This window comes from Camellia sinensis, chromosome 13 (genome assembly GCF_055761805.1).
Source record: "Camellia sinensis isolate YWXY chromosome 13, ASM5576180v1, whole genome shotgun sequence".
In the NCBI taxonomy this organism is placed as follows: Eukaryota; Viridiplantae; Streptophyta; class Magnoliopsida; order Ericales; family Theaceae; genus Camellia; species Camellia sinensis.
This window is the reverse complement of record NC_138973.1, coordinates 135,004,681-135,014,021: the sequence shown is the minus strand read 5'-3', so window position 1 is coordinate 135,014,021 and position 9,341 is coordinate 135,004,681. Positions and strand designations below refer to the sequence as shown.

Below are 9,341 nucleotides of genomic sequence, written 5' to 3'. Positions count from 1 at the left end.
CATCAAGTCCATGAAATAGTTAGGAGCATTTGTCAAATCAAAAGGCATTACAGGAAATTCGTACAACCCATACCGAGTTCGAAAAGTAGTAAGCGGTATACTTTCTTCTGACACACCCATCTGATGGTAACCCATTCTGAGATCAAACTAACTGATCATACAAGTCATCACTTCTAGGTAGTGGATACTTGTTCTTGATAGTCACCTTGTTTAGCTCTTTATAATCTATGCACATGCAAAGAGTGCCATCTTTCTTGGAGACAAAGATCACGGGTGCACCTCATGGGGATTTACTTGAACGTATGAACCCTTTATAAAGCATCTCTTCCAGTTGCTTCTTCATCTCCATAAGCTCTTTAGGCGCCATTCTATATATCGCCTTAGAAATTGATGTAGTTCTCAGCACTATGTCAATGAGAAATTCTACTACCTTATTGAGGTAGAGGTTCAGGTATCTCCTGAAATACATTCTCAAACTCACGTACCATATCTCCCTCACTAATATCCTGCTTAGGGATTTCTATGAGCATAGAAAACTCGTCATCACCGACTCTCTTCCATCGCTATAAGTGTGGATAAGCTGTGGCATACCGAGAATATCTATATTCACAGTCCTCCTAGCACAATCTAGAGTCACAAAGTGTTTTCGCAACCAATCTATACCCAAAATAATTACAAACCCCTTAAACTCTAACACAATTAGGTCTGTATACAAGACGCTGCCCGCAAAGTCAATCTTAAAATCTTTACACATTTCATAAAGAGTAACTGCCCCTCCTAAAGGGTCTCAACACGAATAGGTTTAGATAAGGAACTAGTTACAAGATGTGCTCTTTCTACAAAATGTCTAGATATGAAAGAATGAGAGGTAGCAGTATCAAAAAGTACTCTAATAAGTTATTGAAAAATATTAAAGGTACCTTGCACTTTGTTATTTCTTGGCATCACTGCAAATGCCCTGGCTAGAATTGCCTGACCTTGTTGCGTCTGCTGTTTCTGAAGTAAATCCTTGACTACATGTCTTAACTGCTGACACCTAAAACACTTCCTATTGATCGGTTAAGGTGCTACTGCTCTAACAGATGGGGTTCCCTCCAACTGAGGTACGAGAAAACGATAACCCATCTGTGGAACCTGTTACCGCTGTCCTTGATAACCCTGTAGGCGCGGACCACCCTGTCTCTGATAATAGTGCCTCTAGGGCTAGAAATTGCCCTGAGGCCTAAAATTACCCCGAGGTTTGAAATTTCCCTAACTACCCTGTTGCTGTGGCCTCTGAAACTGCTGACCCTTATGCTTTTGATCGTAGGGTCGGTATCTGTTCCCATCACGCTGCTGGAAATGACTTTCTCTGGAAGTCTCTCTGACCCTGACCTTCTCTTCCTTAAACTGCTTCTCATTTTCCTCATACTTCAGTGCCAAATCAAGAACTCTGTCAAATGGTTCAGCATCATTGGGAATAAGGGACTTAGTTAGGTAATGATTTAACCTATTAATAAACTTCTCATTCTTCTTCTCCTGCGTGTTTACTAAGTAAGGGGCATAACGAGACAACTCATTAAACTTGGTGACATACTCGATCACTGTTCTATCCTCTTGAGTCAGCTTCGAAAATTCATCACTCAGTTGAGACCGAATAGCAATAGGAACAAACTTCCGGTCGAAACAAGTCTTGAATCTACCCAAGTCAAAGTGATCAAATCTAGACCCTCTGTACACGAGTTCTACCAAAATATAGATGCTCGCTCAAGCTGATGTGTAGCCAACTCTTGTTTTTGGACCTTGGTGAGCTGCATACAACCAAATACCATCTCACATTTTTGGACCCAGGCATCAGCTACAGTGGGTCCTCCATCTCTAGGGAACTTTTGACCCTCCGAAGAACCAAAGTCTTTATTTCTCTTCGCAAAAGGATCTCCTTGCTGGCCTTGATTATTATTCTGCACAACCTGAAGTAACTGAGCCATCATCTCCCCCACATTAACTTGCACAGTATTGGTTGCCCCGATAGTAGCCATCACCGCCGTTGCCACCGCTGCGACGTTAGCAGTTGTTTCTTCTCCTGTGCCACTAGGCTCAGCATTTCTCAAATTATACCTTTCAGCTATCACCTTCAAGTTAAATAAATAAATAAATCGTTCATAAATACGTAGAATAAATTCAACCACCAAACAAAACCAACTAACCCATGTTTCGACAATTTGAGGATCACCTAAACTCTCACCAGTCTAGGGTAATCTAGAGCTCTGATACCAAACTGTCACGCCCCAAAATTTGGACAATCAAATATTAGATTACACTACAAGGATTTACGCATTTGCCGACCACTTTTGCCGACCAAAAAAATTTTGGTCGCAAAAAAATGTCATTTGGCGACCAAATATTAATGAGTCGCGAATAATCATTATTTTTGGCGACCAAATATTATTGGTCGTAGAAGGTTATATTTTGGCGACCAAAAAATGACTTGGTCACCGAAAATGGTATGCTTTTGCCGACCAACTACATATTTGGTCGCGAAAAACTTATTTTCAGCAACCAAAAAAAATTAGTCGCCAAATTAGTACTTTTAGCGACTAATATTTTAGTCGCCGTTGATTAAGATTTGACGACTAAAAAAGTTTGTCGGCGAAGGAACCTTTTCTGCGACTAATTTGGTCTTTTGGTCGCCAAAAGTTTGGGGGGAAATTTGAAACGTGGGGCGGGAATTTGAAATTCGCCATTGCCCTCTGTCTTTCTGTCACACAGATCCTCAGACCACACTCGACCTACGACCATATTGATCTCTCGTTGGTCCTCATATCCTCAGACCACACTCGCCATAAGGAGACTTTGAAATGTGTCCGTATACGCAAAGTAAGATCGTTTTACAGCTGATCCAATAACCATCCATATAAAATATCTCCCGATATTACTCTCTCTCTGTCTGAAATTTTTTTGAGTGCAACAGTCCATCTCTTCTCCACTTGCCCTTCATCAATCGGCAATCTCTAACAAACTCACAGTGCCTCTTCTTCTCAACTCTCACGATCTATGAACTTTGTCACCAACAGTCAACTCTCCCTCTCTCTCAGTTGCATTCTCATGCTTTTGTTGTCATGTTCTTGTTCTCATTCTCAATCGATTGATCTTTCACTCTCACCCTTACTCTATCTCAAACAATCAGATGAGGATAGAGATATGGGAATCCACTCTCCCGTCCTGATCTTCTTCACTCACATCCCAGACAATCTTGATGTGGCGAACTCGCTTAAAAGATTAGCATCTTGGTCTTCTTGGACGATCATAAGGTGATTTCAAACCATTTTTTTACTGAATATGTACATTTTTTTAAAAGCCCCAACTTAAATTGATTGTGTATGTACATTTTTTTAAAAGCAAAACTTTAATAACAAATTATTTGTGTTTTTTGTTTTTTTTTTTTTTTTTCTTGCCTTCAAACTGTTTGATAAAATGTCTGTTAGGCTTCTCAAAATTCTAAGCCACAAGCCTAACCCATTAATGGGTTCCATCAATTTTTTTGATTTTCTATTTCTCTTCTTCTACTTTGAGTTCACTCTGTTTCTTTAGCCACCCATGAATTGTTGGTTTGGGAAGTTGTTATGGCTTTTCCATTTGGAGGTCTTTGGAATGACTTTTTTGATGTGTAGAATGTGTGTAAAATCCCAGATTTGGGGATAATTGTGTTAGTTTGAAGTGTTTCTTTGCTTTAAATTACTTTACAATGCACTTGTTTAACCTATCAATGGTGTATTACTCAAGTAGGTTTAGGAAATAATATAAAAAGAAAATAAAGAATTAATTAGAAGAAGCAAATAAATTACTAAGATGAGAATTGCTGCATAAAAACAAGGTGGAAGAACAGGATGCGAACAGGATTCTACACGCTTTGGTTCCTATTGTTTGCTTCGTATTTGTGATCACATTTTATTTGTTGATAGTCAGATGGACTTACTCTTTAAGTTTTGTGATTTTAAGTATTTTGTGTATATGTTCATTGGATAATCTTCATTATGATTCCTTTACTCTAATAAGCACAGACAGGACAAACATCTACAATGGAAAAGAATAGGTAGAAGAACCACTGAACATGGTTGAAAGCAAATGAGATAAATTAAACTATTGAGTTTGTTTCTATATTTGTTCTCTGTGTTGTCTATATTAAAAATGACATTTGTTCTCTTATGGTGCTTTACAGTGGGACATTATATAGAAACAATGACAGTGGAATTGTTCTCTGTGCTGTCTATATTTGTTCTCTTATGGTGCTTTACAGTGGAACATTATATCTCTTTGTAATCACTGCAGGCGATGTTTGAAGGGATTCTTGTTGATATACCATTTGCAACGTTCTTCTTGAGCAAATTAAAGCAAAAGTAGGGTTGCACCCATGTGGCATTCACAATGTATATTCTTATTTATCAAAAACACAAGAAATAAAAGGAAAAAGAATTTCTTGCAGATGATCAACCTTATATCACTTTTCTTTCTCTCTCCTCCACACTCCCACTCCCACTTCCACTGCCCTTCTAAAAATTGTGGAAAAAATCCGCACATGCTTTATATGTATCTGCGTACACATTATGGTCCTATGGAAATAGTTTTGAATTTCAGGACCATCTCTGCATATAAAAGATGAGTCTTTTGGGGTCCCAAATTGCCTCATAGCAGGTGTTATATTTTTTAGTTTTGAATTCTAGTTTTGAAATCTATTTTGATGCTTTAATTTTAGTTTTTAATTTTGATGCATCCAAAATTTTGTTGAGCAGGTACAACTATTTGAATGACTTACCTTCCCTGGATCCAGAGTTATATCGCCACCTTATTTTCTTAAAGGTGATATTTCTCCCTCTCCCTTGCTCTCTTCTTTAAGCAATAGTTTTTAGTGAAATCTTATGCTTCATTGATTTGCAAAATTGATGAAGCTAAGAGATGAATTGTTTGAACATTGTTATTGCCTATCCAACCAGAAGTTATAACTGAATCTGTATATATTATCTTCTTGTCAACCAAACAAATTTTTTGACATCTTTGGATGTCCATGCAAATGGAAAATTTTCAGTTTTCCATTGCATTTTACAAGGCAAGAAAATCTCCCGTAGAATAATCACTGAAGAAAATGAAGTGTACACAAATGGTAGGATGAAATTAGAATAATCACCTTTTGTTGTTTTCTGGCTCAATTTCATGGCCAATCGGGTGGTTCTGTGTAATTTCGTGTTATTTATTGATTTATTTATTTATCTTTTGTTTGATGTACAGCATTATGAAGGTGATACTTCAAAGTTGGAATTGTACTTTGTTATTGTGAACAATGAATATGGAGAGCAAACAGAAGCAGAGTTGCTTCCTGGAGGGAAAAGCATACGTGTTACTAATGAGAATGTCATTACATTTATTCATCTTATAGCCAACCATCATTTGAATTCTCAGGTTGCAAGGGTTTTCCTCTTTCATTTATTAAGTTTGTTTTCAAATTTGATCATTTTCTCCTGTAATTATGATGTCGTGATATAATTTTCAGATACGCCAACAAAGTTCCCATTTTATTAGGGGATTTCAACAGCTTATAGAGAAAGATTGGATTGGCATGTTTAATGAACATGAACTTCAGGTATTGCGATTCTTGTTGAATGATATTTAAGAACCACGTGGTGAAAGCATTACTCTAATTACTTCATTTAGTAGGGAGAGCTATGAGCCTCGTAAAAACATACAAACAAATAATAGTTTGCTGTTGTATGTGGCCAATATGAAAAAAAAAATTTGACTTTTTTAATAAACAACTTAACATTGCTTGCTTTGTTCCATCTACTTCTGTTTTGGAAACAGGGCTGTGAACTTGCCCAAGTAAAAAAAGGAAAAAAAAAAAGAAAAAAAAGAGAGAAGAAAGTAATGAAACATTCTAACATTAACTACCTAAATCTTGTAGGGTTCTTGCACTGCATCCGTTTCAACGCACCAATACTCAACAGATATGTGCTCAGTTTTTTGATTGGCCTCCTGAGAAAATAATTTTTGTAATTCACAATCTTAATTATGTATTCTAGAGTAACTTGCAAGCATGCACATGCTCACATCATTTGGATTCATGAGTTTTTTCGAGTTAGGTATCTGTACTTCTATCGTCTAGTTGGTTCACTGGTTCATTTACAAGACAATATCAATTAGCTCCTTATCGGGCTGTTCCTCAGCTTATAGATTTTTGTTACAGTATGGGCAACCAGTATTGGAACCTTTCTTTCGGACTTTTAGTAACACTGCCAGCTGATCATAACTATTGTTTTCACATTTTTCTGTTGAAGGAAACTGTCAAACTAACTCTTGTAGTGGGATAAGTCAATTGTTACACTAAACTGTCAAACTAACATTTGTTTTAACATCAGAGAAATCTTTCTATAATAAGGTGTCTGTAGTAATCACATCTTTCCACTGGAATAAAATTTTCCTTTTTAGATTTCAATCTTTTGACCACCCTTTTAAGTAAGAATGTGAAGAGTTGAATCTATCTTAGCTTATAACTCAAAATTGTTAGGCACAAAGAATTTGTCCATTACCTATAAAAAAAAGGGGCAGTGGCATAAACTTCTCCTTCCATTCCTAAACAAAAGGTTTGTTTCCTTTTTAACCTTTGAATTTTCATGCATTGATTAAGATCTCTTGAATTGAGGTCTTGTTCCTCTACAATTGATGTCTTCTTCTAACTCTAAACTCAAAAATTGGATCAAACAATGTATCGTGGATGTTAAAATATGTTCAAACTTAGCTTTCAACCTAATAAATCAAAATTTCAAATGAATTTTTAGGTCTTATTTGATTAGTGAGATTAATAGTGAGAAGATTAATAATCCATATGATGAGTGTAGGAATAATTATCCAGTTGAATTAGTGGGGTAAATAACTCACTCTTGTCACATTTGTTTTGCAATAGATATAAAAATATATAATCCTAATTATATGTTTGTTTTGTGTTATTAATTGTATGATTAAAAAATTGTCAACTTTATTGAATGAAATTTTCATCGGAATCTAATTCAAATAATAGAAATTGAAATCAAATACTAAAATATGAGTCCTATAATTTAATAATTTTATTTCTATATTATAATTTTCTCATTTAAATATGCTCTTAATGTATCAAATATGAGTCGCGCTCAAATTACTTGTTGTGTCCAACTCATTTGTGATGCCTCCGAGATAGTAGATTAAAACATGGGTGTGTCCAACTCATTTGTGATGTCTCCGAGATAGTAGATTAAAACATGGGTGTTGAAAGGTAGAGGATTCTGAAGGTCAACCAAAAAAATATGCTACACTTTTCGACTAGTATGGACCCCAAAATGCACCTGATTATCCCTTTTTCACCATCAGATGCTGATATCTACAAAGGAATTAAGCTTTTTAGCAGTCTGCACCTTGTAAACTCAGTAACATTTGTACCTTAGAGGTCATAACTGTTTGACATGTGTCACTCAATAAATACCCATCATGGTGAGAGACAAAAATAAAAAATATTAACAATGATTAGTGTAGTTTTGTGTTGTCCTAACATCAATGTGCAAAACTGGTATAGTTTTCCTTTGCTTTGTATTAAAGCAACAAATTCTGGAATGGTCTAGTCTTGTAGACTTGCTCCTCTATGCAATTGAAGACATGCATTCTTGCCCTATACCTCATATATTTTCATTGATTTTCATGCAGCAGGTAAGGCTTCTAGAACACTCAGCTGGTGGTGTTTTAATCCAGGAATTGCCATGGAAGAATTTTCCCAGTTGGGTGTTGGATCCATCATTTTGACATCTGGCACATTATCTCCAATGGATTCATTTGCTCAGGAATTTAAGTTGTAAGTCACTTTAGACAGATTGGTCTTAGTGTTTATTTGGTTGTGTCATGAGTTCCGAAATTGATAAAAAGAAAAAAATTCCGTCATTCTTTGATTGTCATGTCAGAGAATTTCCTGTTCGTTTGGAGAATCCTCATGTTATATCTGCAAATCAGATATGGGCTGGAGTTGTATCAGCTAGTCCATCTAGTTACTCTTTCAACTCCTCATATCGAAGCCATGATTCTGTAGAGTACAAGCTAGAGCTTGGCAATGCTATTGGTATATAATTAGGTATTAAGATTGCGGGTTCTATGTAATGATAAACATGTATCACAAACTATCTCTTTGTAAATGATTTGAATACCTTGTGCATGGATAGTTTTGGGGTTTGATGGTTTAGGAAGAATATGACTTTTTTAAAACCTGACTTGTTTTCCTGATGGAGGAAAATTTTGGCTTTTCATTGCACTTAACTGAAGATGTTTACATTTTTTACAAGGAAAATTGCAAATGAAGCTTTGTTTAAATCAATCTTCCTTCTGAAGTTAGTAGCCTCATTAGTATGATAATTATTTCATGAAGTTTTTGTTCCGTGGTTCTGATGCTTCAGTCAATTTTGCTCGAATTGTGCCGGATGGCTTGCTAGTATTTTTTCCATCTTACTACCTTCTGGATCAATGTATTGGGTGTTGGAAGAATACGGTAAGGGTTCTAGCACAAGGAATAAACACATGTGGATCACCTTGTGCCTGTTTAATAATCTATTATATGAAAATTCCTCTGTGCGACTAGCACAGCTGAAGTGAGAATAGAAAGCATATACAGCCTAAATAAAACAATAGCACCCCTATATCACAATTAAAAGAATGCTATTGTTTTACAATTATAAGAATGCTATTTATTTATAATTTGAGTACACACTTGTTTTATTTACAACCACAATTATAAGAATGCTATTGTTTTATTTACAATTTGATAATGAAAGTCATTTAATTTGCTAATGTGACGTTTGCTTTTCATCGACACTTTTCATTATTTGTCCACTTTTACCTGACATTATTTTACTTTTTCTTTGGTACAGATGGATGAACTCGTGCACAACGTTAAATTGCACAGGACAAATTGGCACTTTTTGCATTTTTTGAAGGATTATATAATTTTGTATAGATGTATATGGAAAATATTAGGGTAGACTAGTAGTTATATTTTTGGATGGGTGTGTATAGAAAATATTTGGTAGGCTACTAGTTATATTTTTCGGTTGATGTACATGGATAAAAATTTAAAACATAAGTTTGGAATTATTTGTGGATGAAAACTTATAATAGTTGCTGATTTTAATTAAACAGGTTTAGAAATGGTTGATATATGTATTTTGTTGAATGTTCATGATTCAATTTATTTGTTGGTTTGAATGATTTTTGCAAATTACAGATTTTATTGAATAAGTTGAATGGATTATTATAAATTACAGGTTTATTTTGTTGGATGTTGGCAACCAAAATTTGGTTTT

General features: G+C 35.3%; 1 protein-coding gene across 1 annotated transcript; it reads left to right on the top strand.

The window, feature by feature from the left end:
- Positions 1 to 3,033: 3,033 nt before the first annotated feature.
- On the top strand, positions 3,034 to 8,063 carry LOC145805729 (E3 ubiquitin-protein ligase UPL6-like). Its single transcript, XM_082900918.1, has 8 exons — positions 3,034 to 3,290; positions 4,199 to 4,265; positions 4,309 to 4,376; positions 4,770 to 4,836; positions 5,263 to 5,433; positions 5,525 to 5,614; positions 7,702 to 7,846; positions 7,953 to 8,063. Exons 1-7 carry the CDS (start codon positions 3,034 to 3,036, stop codon positions 7,795 to 7,797), a joined length of 816 nt encoding a protein of 271 aa, XP_082757044.1. The 3' UTR covers positions 7,798 to 7,846; positions 7,953 to 8,063.
- The last annotated feature ends 1,278 nt before the right edge of the window (positions 8,064 to 9,341 follow it).

Coding starts and splice junctions, on each gene's coding strand:
- LOC145805729 (XM_082900918.1), top strand. CDS start 3,034: ATGAACTTTGTCACCAACAGTCAACTCTCCCTCTCTCTCAGTTGCATT. Junction 4,377..4,769: donor TTGAGCAAATTAAAGCAAAA/GTAGGGTTGCAC, acceptor TTTGTTGAGCAG/GTACAACTATTTGAATGACT. Junction 5,434..5,524: donor ACCATCATTTGAATTCTCAG/GTTGCAAGGGTT, acceptor TATAATTTTCAG/ATACGCCAACAAAGTTCCCA.